At 43.0% G+C, this 21,763-nt stretch overlaps 1 protein-coding gene across 1 annotated transcript in view; it reads right to left on the minus strand.

Moving 5' to 3' along the window:
* RMDN3 (regulator of microtubule dynamics 3) overlaps positions 1-14,416 on the minus strand; it is a 42,026-nt gene extending 27,610 nt beyond the window's left edge. The window contains exons 1-7 of the mRNA XM_056851162.1: positions 14,335-14,416; positions 13,371-13,576; positions 11,889-12,081; positions 8,245-8,388; positions 4,324-4,585; positions 2,958-3,060; positions 1,962-2,022 (exon numbers count right to left, since the gene is read on the minus strand). Of these exons, the coding sequence (XP_056707140.1) occupies positions 1,962-2,022; positions 2,958-3,060; positions 4,324-4,585; positions 8,245-8,388; positions 11,889-12,081; positions 13,371-13,569 (962 nt within the window). The 5' untranslated portion in view covers positions 13,570-13,576; positions 14,335-14,416. The remainder of the gene's footprint in view (positions 1-1,961; positions 2,023-2,957; positions 3,061-4,323; positions 4,586-8,244; positions 8,389-11,888; positions 12,082-13,370; positions 13,577-14,334) is intronic.
* Positions 14,417-21,763: the final 7,347 nt, after the last annotated feature.

Here is a 21,763-nt window from a genome sequence, read left to right on the forward strand (position 1 = left end):
TGAAGAAGTGAGCTGTGGCTCACGAAAGCTCATACCCTACCAGCAAATATTTTTGTTAGTCTTTAAGGTGCTACTGGACTCTTGCCCTTTTTGACTACTACAAACAGACTAACACGGCTACCCACTGCAAATTTGCAGCATAGCTGCTGGTGACTCTCCTTACATGAACCATTGAGTTTGGTGAAGATTGGGAGGGTCCAGTTTTATAACCCAATATTCATCAAACTTGGGGGTTTGTATAAGGAGAATCGATAGTGGCTATCCTGCAAATTTGGTGCCTCTATCTTGAAAAAAGTAGCCCCTCCAGAGCCCCACAAAGATCCTCCACTGACATAACATAGCGAGCTATGTTAGAACTGAGAATCATGGAGAGAATACCCCCCGCCCAGCATAAGGAAAACTATAGAGAAATCTTTGCAGGGTTGGGGAGGAGGACAGTTTTTAGAGGCAGAGGCACCAAATTTGCAGTGTAGCTGCTGGTGATGCTCCTTACAAGAACTGAGAGCTGTTCATTAAGAAGGCTCCTCTCGCCAGAGGCACGAGCCGAAGGGTAAGAGTACAAGGGCTCTTACACTGAGGCCCTGCAAGCAGCTGACAAGTTTCTACATTTTAAATGTGTTGATTGTTTTTGCTTCTTCAAGCAGGGAGTCTTGAGAGGCAGTTTGTCAGGGGAGCTATCAGAGAAGTACAGGAAAGGAACTGAACAACTTCAGCAATTGATCACAGCAGTGTGGCTAGAGAGGGAGCTGAGGCAGTAGCATGCAAGGTCTGTGGCATGTTTATATTCTTACGTGAGGGTAACAATAATTGCACTTGCAGCAAGTGTAAGTTGGTAACCCTGCTGGAGGAGAAGATACAGGGACTTGAGGCATGCTCGTCCACACTCCATTTTATAAAGGAAGGTGAAGAGTTCATGGACAGAACACATGAAGCACTCTTTAGGGGGCAATAGGAGAAGGAGAGTAAGGAATCTCAACAAATGGAGGTGCAACCAACACAGGAGGACGGTGCATGGAAGAATGTGACCCACAGGAGCAGGAAAATTAGGAGTCATTCAGTTCCTCAGTTGCTCAGCAATCGCTTCCAGGATGTCCCCATAGATACTGATTTGGGACCACGGGAACAAATACTACCCCTCCCAACTTGAAATAAATTTCTCAGGCTCCTATGAATGAAAGAACTCGAGCTTCTGCTCCCCAATTTAGGAAGAGGCATGTTCTGGTAATTGGGGATACCCTACTGAGATGGGTAGAGTCTAAAGAATGCCGACCTCACTTGTTATCTCAAGAGGTCTGCTGTCTACCAGGTGAACACATCCAGGATGTGACAGAAAGGGTAGGAAGTCTCATCAAGCCCCTAGATTATTATCCTTTCTTGCTCATTCATATGGGGAAAAATGATATTGCTAGACACAGCCCAGAACTACCACGGAGGTGGTAAACTCTCCTTCCCTGGAGGTTTTAAAGCAGAGGCTAGATGGCCATCTGTCAGCAATGCTGTTTCTATGACCTTAGGCAGATCATGAGAGGGAGGGCATCTTGGCCATCTTCTGAGCATGGAGTAGGGGTCACTGGGGGTGTGGGGGAGGTAGTTGTGAATTTCCTGCATTGTGCAGGGGGTTGGACTAGATGACCCTGGTGGAACTTCCAATTCTATGATTATATAAGGAGAGTCACTTGAACCTATGCTGCAAATTTGGTGCCTCTACCTCAAAACACAGCCTCCTCAGAGCCAGGAAGATTCCCCTAGAGTAAAATGAAAAATATGAAAAAAATGGCGTTTACAGATTTGCCATTTTGGCTCCACTGAAATGGTGCCTCTTTTTTTTGGGGGGGGGTGTCAGCATATCTGAATGCACACCCCTAAAGGTAAACACCCCTAAACACATACACTGAAGAACTTATGTGGTTGCTCAAGCTTGACAAATAACCTTCTCCTTTACAAAACAAATAATTACATACCACTGGTGGCACTCAGCAATCTGACCTCCCATCTGCAGACCCCTTTCTGCCTCCTCTTTCCCTGCAAAATGAAACAAAACTAACTTAGCTGTGGACACATTTTGCACATGTAAGCTAACCCTCAAATACTTGCCAAATGGAAAGTGTAGCAGTGTGATAAACTTTTACATATTCATTACAGCAGATTCACTTTGGAACATATCCTTCTAATGATGGGATGACACACAATTGGGCCAAAGATCTGCACCCTGTAGACTGCCACCCCTGCAAGTACTGTCCATAGGTTTTAGGTTTGCAGCTCTCCTGCACAAGATGCAAAACTGCAAGATTTCTGCCATGTTCCATGCCAGAGCCCTTGGAATCAAGTCTCACCTCTAACATGTAGTGAGATGTCATATATTAGAAAGAAGGAAAGCAGGAACCAACTACTCCCTGAGCTGTGTGTGGCCAGTAAGAAAATTGGGAGTAGAGACTCAATTATCATAGCTAACATGATTGACCTCATGCAGGGAAACAAATGATGTCTGGTGTTAGTAGAAGAGAGGAGACAATATAGGAGGACACAATGAAGTGGACAACTTTTACACAAATGTAAACTCAAAAATTTCAGAGGACATAAAGCTGTGTATAACATGAATCAGAAGTGGGGGAATTCCAGTACTTTAAATGTGGGCTACCTAAAGCTTGCAAAACATTTGCAGATATCTGTATTTACTGTACTATTCATGCTGTAAAACTCTCCTGGTAAAACCCACCTGAAGCAGGAATATAAGTTTTCTAAATAACAAAAATAATAAAAAATAAAACCAACAAATACAATTGTAGAAACAGTCGAGCAATTTTCTAGAAAAAAAATGGCTTAAATGATTTTTCAATACATTTAAATGTGTTTAGAAGAGTAATTACGCCAACACTATGTTTTTTTTTCAAAAGTAGGCAAATAAATGCCCAGTTCAACCACTGAAAGAGAGCCGCACATCTCTTAAAGTGCCTCACCGTCAGCTGCATAGGATTTCTTCTCTTCTGCATCATCTGTGATTTCATACATGTCACTATATGCTCGAGCCAGCCGCCAAAGGAACTCCTGTTTGCAACTATACTGTGAATAGAATTAATACTTCAGTTCATCTGTTTGCTAAATGTTGCACTTGTAAATCTCACTTTCCTCTAAGCTCGAATAGAGATGAAACACTGCATAATTTTAAATTAAAATTTAGCTATTTTAATTAGAATGCCTTGTGATGCAAAAAAGATGTCTGACAAGTGATGTTAAAAACCCCTAAACTAGACTTGCAAATCTCGTCTGTAGTTTCCTCAAATGTTTTCTTTTGCCTGAAGTATTTAATTGCAATAATTCTCTTATGCTTTTAAACAAAGTAACTGTACAAACTAAGTCAAACACTTATGTGAGATACAGGAAATGAGTAGCAGCTTTCCTAGAACAAGCTTTTGATTAAATATTATCCTGTTGATAATCTTATGAAACATTCCCTGCTTTCTCCACTCCAGCAGACAAGCATTTAGGGCGGGCATAACCACCTCAACACTGCAATGTCACATGTGGTTTGCTTTACAAGCAGAAGTAAACATCATGCTGGAGCAGAACAGGCTATAGTGGTGATGCCAATAATGGCCATCACCACAAGATGGCGTATATCAGCATCATTAACAGTGAGTAGAGAAATAGGGGCATGGTAGGGATAAGACTGCAGACGACTGATTTACATCCATTTATAAAGGCATTCAGTTATCACAGAGCCCAGTAAATGTTATACAATGCTACATAAAATTTACAAAAAGAATAAATGGGTACAGATAGCGGATTGTACCAAAATGTGGGTCCCACTACATGTCATTCGCTTTTCAATAGGGAAACATTCATTTAAAGAATCTCCTTTACTTTCTCCAGAAAGAGAGCTGTTCAACAGATGTATCTCCTGCAACAAATAATATTCTACACCATTACGTGTCTAATATCTGAAAGCATTCCACCAATAGTAAGTTAGTACATCAGTTTTAAACATAAAAGTGTTTCTAACTCCAGCTTTTAGTGTTTGATAAATCTCTAAATGGCTAGATCTGCACAAAAGCAATGTGTGATTTCACTTTTTAACTATACACTGTAATGTTCAATGTTGCAATTGACTAACAAAATTCAAGAGTAGAAAACTGACCACATCTCATGAGTTTTGAGGGTTTGCACTTTCTAAAGAGAGTATAAACTATGTTGCGGTTAGATGCTTGGGCTCATGTACAATTGTGGTGTGGACGAGGCCTTGCACAATATCCTTTTCTGCACCACCACCCCTTGCTGGTTAGCTTGGACTCAAATTTTCTGGGAACTGACTACAGTGAACTTTACCACTAATTTATTGTTAAGCAACAGTTGGAATCCTTCTTTCTTCTCTTGGTCACTCCCACTGTGTAACTGATCCGCTTGATGAAGCAACTGGCTAAGCTCTTCCTCCACAGCAGAGTCAAAGGTCAGTGTTGCTTCATCCTCATTGACAAGGTCCAGGGAATCCCTCCTCGCAGTCCTCACTGTATCGCAACTGTTTTCATCTTCCTCACTCTCTTTATCAGTCTCCCGGTCATAATCAGACTCTGCGTTGGCTGTGGTATAGCTTTAACACACAAAAAGGGCACAGTATTTACATTAACGTGACACTGAGTTCACTCAGAATGACTTTTTTAAAACCAAATACCTTTCACCTATTGAAAACAGAAGAATGCTAATAAATGCAAGCAAATAGTCTAAATTTTTGCTACTGCAAGCAGTTTCCTAAATCAGCACTAGTTACAATATACAACACAGCACAAAAAGGCTATTGAGATTTTCCTTCCAGACTGGACTCCAGACTGGACCTGACAAAGGAAAAATTCCTTTGATTTGCCTGTTAGGGTTGCAGCATATAGGCATGATCATCATTCAGTGATGAAGAGCTGAATTAACTGTGGGCTTCTGACTGAAAGTAAGGCACCTGCAACAGCAAAAGTCTTAATGTACAATTAAAAATAAAACATGCTAGAAACATTCCTGTTGTGCTTGTAATATATAGAAGTGTTACTTTCTTCACAACACTGACAATATTTGTGTGTGTATGTTCTCTCATGGATAGTTCCCATGCCAAAGCTTCAATAACTTTTTTCTAATCATTAAAAAATAGTCATGTCAGATTTGGCTTGATCAATAGAATACACACAGTATCCCACATCTTCCTACCCCATTTATCCACAAATTATTCTAACTGCATTTCCAATTGGAAAGGCCAAACAGAAAGATACACGCACCACCTAATGGGTAACCAACTGATCATAGTGGTCCCAATAAGCAGAAGTAAAGTCTGACTACTGGACTCCAGTTGCCTGGTCTAGGTGACTGACTCCTCACTATGTCAAAATGGAAGGTAGGAATACACAAGCACAACAGTGCGGGCGCAACTTGTGCTACATCCATCACACTCAGAGTTTGAAATGAGCCTGTAGTCTTGGGACTGGAGAAGCTTTAGCTACTTAAATAGAAAGGGAAATCTATTCCCAAATCCAATACAGTAGAATTTTCACCTGTACATCTAAAGTTTAGACAGACCTAGCCATGTAGTCAATATAGCCTCTGTGCTTATGGCTACCTGCCAACTCCATAATGTTAGGTTTGATTCCTATTTGCTGTGTGCCACTTTATGAGTCTGAGGAAGAAATCTGGAATTTTGTCCTCATTGCAGGATAAGTGTTACAAAACAACTCTCCTTCACTTGCTGTCAGAAGCCATTACAACTGGAAAGAATGGGTTACTTAAATGCTAATTTTTAAATTTTTATTTACTTCAATTATAGCCTACCAAGCAGAAATGCAGAATAAAAAAATGCTTTAATAAATAAGACTCAAAGTGGATAACTGCCCCCAAAGATGTGTAGATCACACTCTGAGAGGCTGCATGGACTGAAGAACCAGGTTTGATTCCCCACTCCTCCACATGAGCAGCAGACTCTAATCTGGTGAAAAGGGTTGGTTTCCCCACTCCTACACGTGAAGCCAGCTGGGTGACAGTTCTCTCTGAACTCTCTCAGCCCCACCTACCTCACAAGGTGTCTGTTGTGGGGAGAGGAAGGAAAGGAGATTGTAAGCCAGTTTGAATCTCCTTAAAAGGTAGAGAAAATTGGCATATAAAAACCAACTCTTCTTCTTTTTCTTAAGACCCACAGGGCTAAAGTAATGGATTAAAGTCTGGAAGATCCAGGTTAAAATTTCCTACTCTGCTTGGAAGCCCAATGAGGCAGTCTCTCTCTCAACCTAACCTACCTTACATACTTGCTATGAGGATGAAGTGGGGAAGAGATCCATGTACACTACGTTGAGCTACTTGGAAGAAAGGTGGGATATAAATGAACTAGATAGCAAATGTATAGCCACCACTGCAGAAATGAGGATCTCTGATGAACTGAACTCTTATAGCATGGAAACTAAATAAAACTGAAGATCCTGAATAAGTTATGATGCTAATAAGTTCTTGAAACAGTAGTGGAAACTTTGATGCTAGAGGAGACTGTGTGTGAAGTAGCTTCACTGCTCTGCTTATAAAACTGAACATTTTTAAAATAAGGGAACAAAAGCTTGCCTTGTCTTCATAAGAAGTTTACACTTGTAGTAGATCATTTGTTTTGATACAAGACTCACCCTAGAGTTTCGATATAGCCTTTCTTTTTTCTGTTCCTTTTTAATATGTGAGTAATTGTTATCAGAGTGTTACATTTTAAAAAATGTTTTAATTTGTATGCTGTTAGCTGTATTGAGCTCTGACCTAGATAACCCAGTCTAGCCTGATCTCGTCAGTTCTCAGAAGATAAGCAAGGTAGGCCCTGCTTGATATTTGGCTGAGAGACCACCGAGGAATACCAGGGTGGCTACACAGAGGCAGTCAAGGGCAAACCATCTCTGAACATCTCTTGCCTGGGAAACCCTATGGGGTCACCATAAGTCAGCTGTCACTTGACAGCAAAAAAAAAGTTGTATTGATTCTCCAACATAAGTGAAAAAGTTAGGTGTGTTTTGTAAATTAAAATAGAACTTTTCAAACGGACTGGCTACTTAATGGACTCTGGAATGTGCACCCTCACTGCTCCAATTCATTTCTCCCCTCATTGTCTAAAGGTCCACCCCCCTGCTAACTTGCTAGAAAAATACAGTTCGTGGTCACCTATGAAATATCTATCCCAATCTTCCATCACATCAGTGAGCTTCATTCTTAATGGTGCTAAAATTCTATTTCAGGTGATGTTTTCAAGCACTAGAGCCCACTACTAAAAGTCACAGAACTATTTCACAACACAACACAAGCCTTGATTGGCATATACACAGAACTATTTTATCAACAATATCAAAAAGTTTTAACTAAGGGTACAATTATGTATATTTTAGTCAGATGAAAACTGCTACAATTTGGGAGCAGAATATCCTCAAAAGCAAAAAACAAAAACAAAAAACAATGAACTGAGAAAAATAAGAGATAATCATAAGTCTCATACACACCAAATTCAGATGGGGCCACATATTCCTGAAAGCAGGCTTAGCAGAAGGGGGAATCACACATGCAAATGGCTGAATACATAATTTGCCAGTTCAATCCAACCATCTATGCAGAAGTAAAAAGCTATTGTGGTTCTTAAAAACAGGTTCTACCAATGTACATGGGAGGTAAGAACAAGGATTATCACACAAAGATGCACTCTATCCATTACTATTCAGTTTCAATGGAGCTTTTGTAAAAATAGCTGTTTTAATCCTAGGATTGCAGTTTTTTCTATGTGGAAAAAAATGCACTGCCTAAGACATTTCTCTCTATGAACCACCTGCATACACAACCTGCAAACAAGTATCCCCATCTGGTCTCTGCTTTTCCCAGAGCCTCACCTACACTTGCTCCCACCCACAGTACCAAGAAATAACTGTCAAATATGTGTATTTACCTCCAGAACAGTTACTCTCCAGATCATATTACAGCTGCAAATTGTATCTCATAATCTTAACAGAAAGATAACAGAGATATCAGAACTTGCAGAAATCGATGGCTTACTTATAGTCTTCAGAAGCAAAGGCTGGTATTTCCTCCTAAATTTTCCTCCCAGAAAACTTTGCACAGAATACTAGTTATACTACTCTTCTATGTAGCCAGTTTGTGCCAGTGTCTAAACAGCTTCCTGATGAGTCCTACTCAAACACTATAAATAATGTAGTTTAAGCAGGCATAACCTCAAAAAAGTATTACTTCAAACTAGTGATTGCTTACCCTCCTTCACTTTCACCATCTGTATTCACTGTGCCTGAACTAGCTGTGAAATATATGGAGCTGGATCCTGCAGAATCACTCCTTTCTCTGGGAAATGCAAAGCGCTTCCGCCGAACAGCCTTCTGGCTATCTTCTAGATGGGACCTGCCGGATAAGATTAACATGTTAAAAGGTATGCCCCCATTTTGTTCCTTTTTACAGGGTTTTTTTTGGGGGGGGGGGGCAAATGCTTTAATTTTGTACCTCACTAAGCCACCAAAATGATCATTCCATTCAGCTCAGTGTAATAGAAAGGAGCCCTACTTCCTTCACCAATCAATTAACCAGTCAACTTACTCCCTATTTGGTAGTATTCCATGAAATCAAAAATGTTTCTCATAAGTGGCATCTTACCTTTTTTGTTAAAAAAAATAGTATAATTTATTAGCAAAGAAAGAATGGAGGGCTGCTTGCCTACTAATTTTGCAGCAGCTGGGGTAGACCAAGCAGGATAGCAAAGCTTATCCTATAGGCCAGGGGTCTCAAAACTGCGGCTCCAGAGCCGCATGCGGCTCTTTGGCCTGTTGAGTGCAGCTCTCCGAACTATCAGCTATTGGGCGGGGAAGGCTTCCTTTGGTAGACCTGGCCTCCGGCTGAGTCCCATTGGGAGGCCAGGTCTACCCACTGGCTTTCTTGGAGGTAGACCTGGACTCCAAGGAGGGGAAAAAGTCTCCCTTCAGGGGCCAGGTCTACCAATTGGCTTCTATTGGCCTCCGGAGGCCAGGTCTACTGCCAAGAAAGCCAATGGATAGACCTGGCCTCCCAATGGGACTCAGCCGGAGGCCAGGTCAACCAATAGGCTTTTATGGCGGTAGACCAGGCCTCCAGACAAGGACTCCCGACGGGGAGGGGAAATGGCAGAGACTTACAATTTAATTTTTATCAATAAATAAGATCACTATTAAGTATGATATCAAGTTTAATTCAGTGTACCTACAGTTTAATTAAGACTTAAAACTTTAATTAAAGTTTATTAACTTAATAAACAGTGTACCTACCTATATCATTTAAGTTTAAAAAATTTGGCTCTCAAAAGAAATCTCAATCGTTGTACTGTTGATATTTGGCTCTTTTGACTAATGAGTTTGCCGACCCCTGCTATAGGCCAACTGCTATATTTGCAGGCATCTCTAATGAGGAAAATGTTGCCTGCTGTCTACTGAACACAATTGCCTTTTTAAAAAATAGCCAGGGTTACTTTGCTTCATCTCTACTTTAATTTCAGGGTGGCTTTATTTCTTTAAAGGGAGACTAGGCTGATCCTGATGTTCCAAACTACAAGTCGAAGAGGAGAATTGTTCAATGAATCATTTATATTTATAGAAACCTAAGATTGTTCATATTTATAACATTTATTTAGCCTGCCTTTCTTACTGAGACTCAAAGCTGATTATATGGTATAAGATAATGCAATCAAATAGCACAAGACATTCAATAAACAATGTGATAAGAATAAGATCACAAAAGTTAGAAACAGTGCCCCTAAAAAGTATCAGATACATGTCATAATGCAAAATAAATGGAATTACAGAAGAAAACCATACAGTTAAAGCAAGATAACACATACAGTAGAATAAGACTACAATCCTTTTCCCTTTATAAAGTGCCCTTTCTTCCATGATACTACACCCTTATTCCCTTTATGGAAATTCCCTCCTGTTTTATAGTCTGTGGAATGACAGGACTATGGGGAACTCCCTAACCTCCTCAGGCAAGCTATTCTACAAAGTGGGAGCCTCAGAAGATAAAGCATGTGTACAGGCAGCTGTTGAATGTATGCATTTGTTGAGTGGCATATTCAGAAGGCTTAACTCAGATTCATGCTCATGGAAACTTGTTTCCACATACAGAAAGTCACAGCTTTGTTTACATTGTATTGCTTCCCTAAGGTAAGAGAATTCCAGTTCATGTTTATAATAAACAGTGGGTTTACATTAAAAATAATTACAAAATGAAAGAAAATAAACCATTCATTTTTAACACTGATAAATCACAGTGGGTAGCCGTGTTAGTCTGTCTGAAGAGTAGAAAAGAGCAAGAGTCCAGTAGCACCTTAAAGACTAACAAAAATATTTTCTGGCAGGGTATGTGCTTTCGTGAGCCACAGCTCACTTCTTCAGATACAGCTCATACCCTGCCAGAAAATATTTTTGTTAGTCTTTAAGGTGCTACTGGACTCTTGCTCTTTTCTATTTTTAACACTGTAATTGATTGCACAGACCAGAGGTGTTGCTTGCTGTGTCTCAACATAGGGACGTGGTATAGTTGAATACATATAGTTAACCAGGCAAAAAGAACACAATCACACATCTTTGCCATAATTCGTTTGACAATAACTAATTTGTGTTTGCAACTAACATAAGTATCAAACCTGTTGGTTATCAAAACATCTTTTCTGCTGCTCTAATAAAGGTAATACTTAATAAAATAAATTATTACATGATCAGTCAACTAAGTTTTTTTAATCAGGCACTGATGGACAGAATATAAACCTGTTAATAACCATTTACAGACTTTTACATAATAATTTCACTATATTACCAGTCAAGACTGAAATGCATTCAAGTTTGAAGATTACATCCAGTAATCCTGGTGTTCTAGTTTGGAAAAAAACTTTTACAGCCAAACATGCATTATTCAGAAGTAATTCTTGAAACAAAAGTGACAATCACATTATCTCACATGGTTCCTTATCTGTTACAGCTACCAAAGTTGGTCTTCCAAGCATTCAGAAAAGCATTCTAGTAAAACGTAATTCAAAAATTTGCTCTTTCAACAAGAACAAAAAAACTCCAGTTTTCATTTGTTATCTCTCAATTTCTCAGAAACTGGTATGAAGTAGTATTTTGTACACTAGTAAGGGTATTTGATATTGACAAGCTTTTAAAAACAGTATAAAAAAGGTAAAGGTAAAGGTCCCGTGCAAGCACTGGGTCATTCCTAACCCATGGGGTGACTCCACAGCCCGACATTTACTAGGCAGACTTTATTTACAGGGTGGTTTGCCAGTGCCTTCCCAGTCATCTTCCCTTAACACCCAGGAGGTTGGGCACAGTATAGTACTAAATATTAACAGTATAGTGGTACTAAATATTAAGCAATTCTGATGTGAAACACTGGTTGCTTGTTCAATCTCCTCCCTGCCACTAACCAGTAACATTATAAAGCTAGAAGCAGAAACTACAGTTCATATATCAAAGCTAAGCCACAGTTTGGCCATTGGGTATGTAGTATGGGTTGATGTACTCTTTCCTTCCCTCACAAACACTGATTCCGCCCTCCATTTCCTGGTTCATGGTAACCAGAGTTTGCCATGACATCCCTTTCAGCCACCAACCTCACCAGATGACCTGGGTCACACCATCTCACTGCATAACTTGCCTCACAGGTTGAGAGGATAAAATATAGCAGGAGAGAACCATATACATCACCTTTGGAGGAAGGGCAAGATAAAAATATGATAGATCCAGACTGGGTGAACTGTGCTTATTGCTCACCTAAATTTGCCTCCAAATCCATCTTCTCTTGCAAAAAAAGAAGAAAGGACAGCTGAGTGGGAAGATTTTCAGTAATTGCCAGATCACAAAGAATGGTTTTGTACCTACCTCACTTCACCAATGATTTCTCCAGCTAAACCCTGCAAGCTATTCCGCAACTCTTCTACTTCATGCCGCAGCTCTATAAGGCTTTTTAACACAAAGTCCAAACGGTTCAGCACTTCTGCTTGTTCTTCATGTGTTAGAAAAGGTGTGTATGGGCTGTTGTCACCACCCTCTATTGGTCCTTGTCTCAGTGGAACTAGAGAGAGAACCAAACTGTTACAGCAACAGCAGTTCACCTTCCCTGAGCAACATTATTTCTAGATATTCATTAAGTTTTATTCTATTTTCAAAGGAACTGAAAGCAGTTAGGCACCTTACAACCCAAACCTACTTGTTTATTAAAATATTTACATGTTTCTGTTCCTTTTTAGCTCAACATAGCTTACAAACCCAAATTTAAAACATACAAAGTACAATAAACCTCCAATAACCTTCTCAGTCAGAAACATGTTTAACAATTTTAGCTAAAGGGTTTGATTACTTTTCCTGAATTTAAAAACCAGGATGAGCATGGCTCAAGAGTGCAAGTGACGGCTCTCATACCCCCAACAACCCAAGATCAAAATGAATTTATCCATAATTAAAAAGACAAGCAAGCACTTTCAACACATTGGGCACCAATCTACTCTCAAGCTGGCCTCCAAGTCAGAATGGACATCACTCTAATTCATCCTTAGTCATTCATCCCAAGAAAACCCAACAAGAGATGGATTGACTCTATAAAGGAAGCCACGACCCTCAATTTGCAGGATCTGAGCAGGGCTGTTAAGGATAGGACACTTTGGATTCATAGGGTCGCCATGAGTCGGAGACGACTTGACGGCACTTAACACACACACACACACATTCATCCCAATGACTCATTATTTTCCAGTCCACTTCTGATCCCCCAGCTTCCTGGTAAACCACATAGCTGGGGACCATCCATAATACTGGAGAGCCCCAGCCAGCCCATTATTCTATGTAGCTATAAGGGCCTTCACACAGCCATCAGGGAGGCTCTCAAAATCCCCCAGAAACATCTGGAAACCTACAGCACATATTAGTCTTTGAGTGTGGACCATCCTAATAGGGCTATTGCTCCTGCAGGGCAGAGGAAGCAAGCTCAGCTGTGCCCTCATTCAGATACTAGAATATCTAATAAATTTCTTTTTTCCTTTCTGCATATCATTTTTTAAAACTGAAATGTTCTTTTTACCTAATGACATTTTACTTACTAAAAGTAAAAACCATGGTTCATGAACAGCCTTGTAAAATAAAAAGGAACAATTAAGGTGCAAGGTAGACGTGGCTGTTCACTGTTATTACTTGTTCATATACAGCAAGTATACAAAATCCTTCATTCTATTTCTGAAAACAGAATACATGACTGCTATATACCATAAATTTGCTGAAAATTAAACAAAAGATTCAATTTGAATCTTCTGATGCCAATGAGAAAAGCTGAAAACTCACACCATTTCTTGCTATTAATGATAAACTTACCTTGATTATGTGGCTGTATGATATCTGTGTATTCCTGAGAGCCTAGAGCATTTTGCAGACTCCGTGCATTAGGGCCTTTGGAACTCCCTCTCCACCAAGATTTTTTTCTCTTTTGTTTGTAAAAGTAGTAGAAAAGACCTATTCCTGCTGCTCCTAATATCACACCAAGTCCCACACGGTAGGGCCCCATTTTGGCCATGATGAGTCTGAAAGAAAACCAGTAAGAGATCACTTACACTGACAGTGTAGGTAACTAAACCACTGTGCGCTTAAAATATTTTTAGCTATACCCCTACTATTGATGGAAACTGTGACCAACAAGTCATTTTCAATTCCATATCTTGACTGACGGGCGCAAATTGGGCACAACAAATGCAGGGGTCGGTCTGTGTAGAAAAGGATCCTAGTTTAATTGACTCAATGGAAAAGTCCAGCTCAATTTTATTTCAGCAGTATCAGGATGCCATTCTGAGGCAATACCTACTGCTATTACAGATGGTTCTTAAAATCTTAGCTCCTGAACTTGCCTGGAGATATAGGATGCAGTTCCATTATTGAAGCTACACAGGTTTGGTTCAGGCAGTAGCTGGATGGAATTTAACCAGAAGCTCCATATACCCCAAACTGCAGACGAAGAACCAGGAAGCTTCATTGGCCTTTCTATGTCAAAGCAGGATGCACAACATCACCAACCTGAGCAGCAAATTCAAAGAACTGTACTGTTCTCAGGGCAAAAGGAAAAAACCCGTGACATACTGTAGACACCAGCAACAACCTCACTTACACTTCAGTGTGCCAGCGGCCCTTTATTATTGATGGTCTTCAGAGCAACTCTGTGAGGCAGAATACTATTATTCCGATTGTTTTGATAGGGGCTATGGGAGAAGGCCACCGAACCGGACAGAAACAGAATCTCGTCCGACTCCAAAGCAAGTTTGGAACGAACCTTAATGTCTCAGCTCACCAGGCTTGGGCCGAGGCATCGGCAGAGAGCGAGGCGCAATGACTCCGCATTTCTTAAGCCACGGGCGTTAAAGAAAGAGAGGGGCGGGCAGAGGCCGCGACGAAAGACTTGGGAAGAACCACCCACACGCCATGCTCAGAGACAGCGGGCGTAAAGAAAGAGGCACGGCTCTCTTCCAACCGGGGGGGGGAGGGTGCGCGGCGCATGCGCCCGCTTGCCAGGCAGCACTCGGAAAGGTTAGCGGTGACAGCTTAACAGCCTGGTGAGGGCGCGCGCCGGGAAGGGAAGGGGCCGTTGCTTGCGCGCGACCCCAGCGTCGCCCGTTCACTTCATCCCCGAGCGCGTGGCTAGCCCTTGCGCGAGCCGGTTTCGAAGAACTCTTAGGTCGCTCCTTTCGGTAAAGAAAGTGTGAGAGCACGGAACCGTTTATCACGTCACTATTGAGCCCGGCCGTTAGGCTTCTTGCGGGATCTGTCCTCCCGCGGCCACCGTTCGCACGCTTTCTTTCTGCCCTCGCCTTACCCTGCCGGGGTATTGCCTTCCAGTCGGCGCATACGGATGATGACGATACAAACGCGCTGTTTTACTGCCTAGCACCGCCCCTTTCTAACGAAGGTTGCGTTTTATAAACCGCAATTCGAGGCGAAGGGAGGAAACCGGAACAGATGCTCCGCCTTTTTGTAGTATATTGTGGGCGCGTAGTTAAGGAACCAGTCGGTGTCAAGGAAAACAAAGGTCTTGAGGAAGGGACTACAGTGTTGGTTAGGGAGTAATACAGAAAAGCGCCTGCATCTGAGAATGTGTGAAATGACTAGCAGTGCTTGTAGTTTGTTATTTTTATTTACTTAAGATGTTTATTTTATTTATTTATTTATTTAGAACAAAATTTAGACTGCCTCTCTAGGTATCCTACCCAAGGCATGTTACAGAACAAAGCGTAATAATAAAAAAACCAAAACATTTAAGATCATTTATCAAAATCCAGAATTAAAACAACCCAGCTAGAGCATAAAAGCAGAGAACACTGAGCATCTTAAAATAGTTTTCAGACTAAAATACTTAACTAAAAGTGTGGATGAACAGAAATGTAGATTGGCAGGTAAGTCTCAAGGGGATGGGTATTTCTTAAGGAGGTGCCACTGCTGAAAGGGCCCTGACTAGGGTTGCCATCTGCCCCAAGCCATTTTGGTTTTTAAAGGTAACCAGCATTTGGGATTGTGTCTGGAAACAAGTAAGCATTTAGCGCAGATCTTTCAGCACCTGAGTGATACAATTCCTGTAACCAACCCCTGATAGCCTGGATGCTGAATTTTGGACCAACTGAAGTTTTTGAATGGTAGCCCCATGTAGACTGCATTACAGTACTCTTGGATGTAATCAGACTATGGATCACTGTGGCTAGGTTACGCTTTTTGAGGAACAGACATAGCTGAGGAACCAGCTGATAAAAGGTGCTATGTGCACCATAGGCCAGAATCCAACAGCACTCCAAGCTATGAACCTGCTCTTTCAGGAGTGTAACTGTTAAGTCCGCGTGGGAAGGATTCACGAGGTCGGAGATGAGTTCAAACAACAACCACGTTTATTGATTACAGGAACAGAACTGCTTAACACAATGAGCAACCCCTGTTTATATGCCCCCTTGGCCGCCTGTGGCCACTCCGCCCTTGATCCGTGATAGGGGGACATAACCTCCTGGTGACCAATGGTACATATTGGCTTAGAGCCAATGGGGTCCGTTTGCTTGACCAATAGGGTGAGCAGGGTTTAGGATCCTTCATGCAGAATTCAAGCTCCTAAGTCTCCCTTGCTTACTCCCCAACTATATTCATACACAACACCCCTCCTCCCTAAGTCCGAGCGACCCTCACTGCACTGGGAGCACACAAAGTCCTGGAGGTAGCTTGGCCGCGATCGATTCCGCTGGGAACGGCGCGGCACTGGGATGGGGGACGTCGGCCGATCTGTTGTCGCCAGATCAGTCTCACCCTCGGTGGCTGAGTTGTCGTCCGCCGGGCTGCTAGAGGAGCCCGTCGCTGGCAGCGGCAATGTTTGCTTGGGTCACTCCGATTGTTCCGGCTCCCTGGTGACAGGAATCGGCAGCGGCGCTGGAACCGTGGCTGCTTCTGGCAAGTCAGCGGGGCGGCGGCGTAGCTGATCGATGTGGCGCCACAGAACGCGCCCCTCCGGGGTGGTGACCCGATAGGATACTGGGTCAGTGGGGTCCTGGACCGTGGCTGGAATCCAGGCGGGCCCCGCTCCATAGTTTCGGGTGAACATGGGGTCGTCCTGCTCAATGACCCTTGGTGTGGCAGTTGAGTCCTTGCGGCCTGGGTACTCAGGCACCAGGTCGGGGTGCAACCAGTCGAGCAGGGTTTTTGGCCGGTGACCCATGAGGAGTTCCGCGGGGCTCTTCCCGGTCACGGAGTTGGGCGTGGTGTGCTGTGCTAGGAGGAAATCCACCAGTCCCCTGTCCCAGTCCCAGCGGTCGATGTGCTGCAACACATCCTCGGTCGTCTGGACCATCCGTTCCGCCTGTCCGTTGGTGGCGGGGTGGAACGGAGCCGAGGTTGCGTGGCGGATCAAGTTCTTGGCCAGGAACTCCTTGAACTTGGAGGACATAAATTGGGCCCTGTTGTCGGAGACCATGGTGTCCGGCAAGCTGTGGGTTGCGAAGACCTTGCGCAGCTCTCGGATGACCGTGCGCAAGGTCATGGACCCGACATCGACCACCTCCAGCCATTTAGAGTAGGAGTCTACGATAATCAGAAAAGTCTTACCCTGGAAGGGCCCCGTGAAGTCTATGTGGATGTGGGAGCAGGGTGTGTGTGTGGACTCCCAGTGCTGGGTCGGGGTGCGTGGCATCTCTGGTCGCGACTCCTGGCAGGGTCGGCAACGGCTCACCCACTCCTCGACAGCAGCGTCGATGCCTGGCCACCACATTTAGCTCCTAGCCAGGGCTTTCATGCGCACGATTCCCTGGTGGCAGACGTGTAGAGCCTCCAGGACCCGGACGCTCTGTTGAGGTGGTGCAGGCCCGTGATTTGCAGTCCGAGGGCCTTGAACCACTCAAACCCCAGGAGGCTGGCGCGGGGCCCCTCGACGATGACAAGGCGCAGGCGGCTCGTACGGGACCTGTAGCGCACGTTCACGCGAGCAACACCCTCGACCTGAACGCGGTGGCGTTGGAAGTCCGTAATGATGAGGCTGGAGGGCTGCAGCTTGGGCATCGGGGCGCGCTCGGCCAGGACCCGGAAGGTGTCCGCAGATATGATGGAGAGGGCGGACCCGGAATCCACTACCATCTCGCAGGGCGTCCCCTCAATGAAAACGGTGGTTGAGAGCTTGTCGACGCCGTGGACCTTGTGCAGAGCGAGGGTGTGGGCACAGCGGCGGTCGCGGCGGTCATGGCACGGGGACTCGGAGTCGTTGTTGTCGGAGAGAGCGTGAACGGGTTGGGCGGCGCCATCTTTCTTCTCCGGGTGAGACAGTTTCCTCGACGAGCGGCAGACCTTGGTGATGTGGCTGGAACACCTGCACGCCCTGCACTGGGCATCGCAGAATCAGCACGTGCGGCGGTATGATGAACTAGTTCATAAAGCAGAGCAGGGGGCAACAGCTTTGCCCTTTTTGAAATAGACAGGCAGGCACTCACTTCCTTCCCTCCTAGAAGGCAACTTCCTTTAAAGTTCCAGGAGTTGGAAAGGAAAGGCAGAGTGTAGGGTTGGCCAGGTGTCCAGTTTTGAATTGGACAGTCCAGTATGTTCCCTTTCTGTTCAGTAAATAAACTGAGAAAATTAATTAAGTCTGCAGCCATCTCAGCCAAGCTCTATCCATGCACTCTTTATTTCGTCTGTGGCTTGATAAAGCAGCGACATCCCCATCTGCTTGTTCTGCATCGCAGCCAGAAAGGTTTGAAAAGAACCAGATCTACTACTCAGCAGCCAGGTGGGATGCTCCTACAGAAATCCTAGTGGTATAACTGAAGAAAACTGGAAAGGGAGAGACTTTAACATCCAATCAATCAGCTTCCCACAGTGGTTCCAGCTGACTGTGGAGGTAGACAGTGGCAGGATTGAATCTTCTAAGGAAGAGATCTTGGGGGGATGTGGTTGGAGAGTTTGGAGGAGTTCCTCAGAAGGTGGTATGTGGACAGGGTGTCTGCCTTGCATCTTTATCTTTTGCACAGCCCTGGTTACTGCAGGTGATCTATTGCTATTAAGTACTTTAAGGCTGCAAGGCTATGCACATTTTCCTTAAAAGTAAGAGCCATTGAGCTCATTGAAGGTTACATTTGAGTAAACATGGCTAGGATTCTGTTGTAATTATCCCAGTGATTTTGGTGGGAGTTAAGCATATGCTGTTTCTTGTTCAGGACAATGAGGATTTTAAAATGCTTACCTTTGAGTGATTGTGGCTGTTATTATGCCCATTTATGCTGGATAAAATACAATTTGCTAAAATATAACTTGCTAGTCTTTCTGTGTAATCCTATTCAGATATACTCAAAATTATTTAATTGGTTTAAATGGACTTAGACTGAAAGTAACTACATAAGATTGCACTGTACATTATATTAGTTTTTTTAATTAGAAATATCTAACCGAAATTTACAATAGATTTATTAAGCTTTGAGGACTCTCGGGCCTTGTTCTCATAGATATGGAAAATCTGGGATTGGACAGTATCACTTTCAGTTTAAAATGGAACACTCTTTCATATTCAGAGAAAACAACACTTAGAGGCAGAAAGTGTGGTGTAGTGGTTAGCATATAGAACTAGGATCTGGAAGACACATGTTCACATCCCCGTTCTGCCATGAAAGCTTGCTGGGTGACCTTGCACTAATCACACACGCTCAGCCTAACCTACCTCACAAGGTTGTTAGGATAAATTGGAGGAGTAGAGAATTATGTAAGCCACTTTGGAGTATGAATGAAGTAAGTAAATAAAACAAAACAATCCCTTCGGCATATAGAAAACTAGATGTCAGGGAGAAGAGCCTTGGCTTAGTCTTTTCCATAGAATGCTAGTTTTCTATGCATGCTATCTCTAGGCACGGTTGCTGGTGATGTGCGCATGCCCCCTGAAGGTCAAATAATGCTGGAGTGGTGGGCAAGTTGAAAAAGTTTGAGAGAAACTGATTTGAACCAGCAGATGTAGCAAAACATGTCCAACAAATATATGTGTACATTTTACTTGTCCCCTGGAGACCATAATAAGAAGGAAGAAATGTAACTATTCTTTGGCAGGATACACCATAATACCATGTTTCCGAATTAAATGGTCACACATAATAAGCCTTTCAAACAATAAATACAAAAAAGCCAGGTTGGCATGCTTTGGGGTACATTTTATTCAGTTTTATTCCCTGTCCTGCCTATGTTTCTAGAATGGTGTGCTTTATTCACTCTTGCTCTTGGCTTGTGGGAAGCTGTTAGCTGGATGATCTAGACTATTGTATTGCACATGTGGAGAATTCCATCTCATGATTTGGACCAAATCTCATGTGGATTTTATTTGAACCAAAATTACACATAAAGCACAGGAAGGCTGAAATGCAATAATAAATTGTTCTTTCTGAACAAACATAAACAGCACAATCTGGGTAGGGGGAGAACAGACGGGAAGCCAGCTAGGTACTTCACTGGCATATCTCTGAGATGTGCTGGTGGAGGACCCTGGCAGCAGTGAGCCCCAGCTGGGCACAGGCCTGGCAATGCCACCAAGCAATGCCAGTGCAAGCCACTGTGCTGGTGGGGAAAGGGGCAGACCCAGGGGCATGGCAAGAATTAGTCAGCCAGAGGAAGTTGGCCCTAGCCCTCAGATGCTGCAGGAAGACCCACCGGACAAGGAGGAGACTTTGTCAGGTGCAGAGGGAGAATCTTTAAACTTTAGGCACCGCATTTGCTACTCACTAAACTTTTGTTCTTTCCAGAAAACAATATGTGGCTAATATCAGACTATGAGGTAAGGCAGTTCGTGGAGGTTCTGAGCGTTACGGCTATCTAGTGCTGTTAGAAATCTGCTCTTGGCGTGTCAGGCTGTACTACTGATGTGAAAGCGAATGGAACAGATGTCTACTGATAAATCCCAAAGCCTGAGTAGAAAGAGGAAGATAACATTGCGGCAAGGCATCCAATTATTATTTGCTGTCCTTTTGTTATCAGTGAAGGAATAACCGAGCATGAGGGCAGTGGGAGCTTGAAGTTTGGTTTTTACGGATATTAAAGATCCTATCTGGACAGTCCTGTAGCTTGGACCAGATTTCTAATACTTGGCTAGTGTTAGAATGTCAGTTTTTGTGAAAGCAATATTAAACTATTTTCCTTTAAATATGCCTGCCATGGCATCAATGTTCTGTTTTCTTTAGTGACACCCCACTGATATAACACTGCTATGTTCATAAGCAGCTCCTTAGAGGCCTATGCTTCCAATTCAACGCATGTTTACAAAGAGACTTGCTTACAAATTTTGCATACAATTTGCATACAGTACAGGCTCCATGATTAGGGTTGCCAACCTCCAGGTAATAGCAGACGATCTCCTACTATTACTTATTATTAATTGATCTCTATCCAGCCGATAGAGATCAATTCACCTGGAAAAAATGGCCGCTTTGGCCATTGGACTCTATGGCATTTAAGTCCCTCCCAAACCCTGCCCTCCTCAGGCTCCCCCCTAAAAATCTCCCTCCAATAGCAAAGAGGGACCTGGCAACCCTATCCATGATTTGGGTCTGTCACACTAAACACCGCCAGTGACTCTCCTTAATCTGGGAGTTACAGGTTGCCCTGAGAGCTCTCTGTGTACAAATTAAGGGCCAAACTAAACAATATGGTTCTTGACAGGTTTTCTTTCGTTTAAATGCAAGGGGCTGCATATTTGATTGGCGTAATGATGGGAGGAAGAATGCTTAAACCTTTTTCCCCAGCCCATTTTTCTGACCAAACTTGTCCCCTGCTGCTTTTCTGTCCAGGGGAGAAGATACAGGGACCTTATAGCTTTTTCCTTACTGTTGGGAAATCAGTGAAATATGTGTGATTATGACAGGGCTATAAGAAAAGGGTTACACATGTTCTCCACGGCTGTTCCTGAACCCCCCTTCCCCCCTTTAGAAATTATCCTCTGAGAAGGAGGCCACATTCTTTAAATCAATTTAAATTAATCAGTTTCGATAAACGAATAAGGATGTTTGATAAAAGGATGTTATTTTGAATCAAGATGGTGGTCTGTTTAGCCAATTCTGTCTTCCCTTCCAGATGGAAAGCATATGCTCTACTATTGAACTATTGCCTCACACTTAAATATGATTGTATTACTTTTATTTTATGGCCTTCTAATGAAAACCAGCCTTCTATTGCTGGTTAATAAGACATATTAGAGAGCAGAAAGTTCTAGTTGGTCAGCCAATCTTAACTGCTGCCAG

Source organism: Euleptes europaea, chromosome 6, assembly GCF_029931775.1.
Source record: "Euleptes europaea isolate rEulEur1 chromosome 6, rEulEur1.hap1, whole genome shotgun sequence".
NCBI lineage: Eukaryota > Metazoa > Chordata > Lepidosauria > Squamata > Sphaerodactylidae > Euleptes > Euleptes europaea.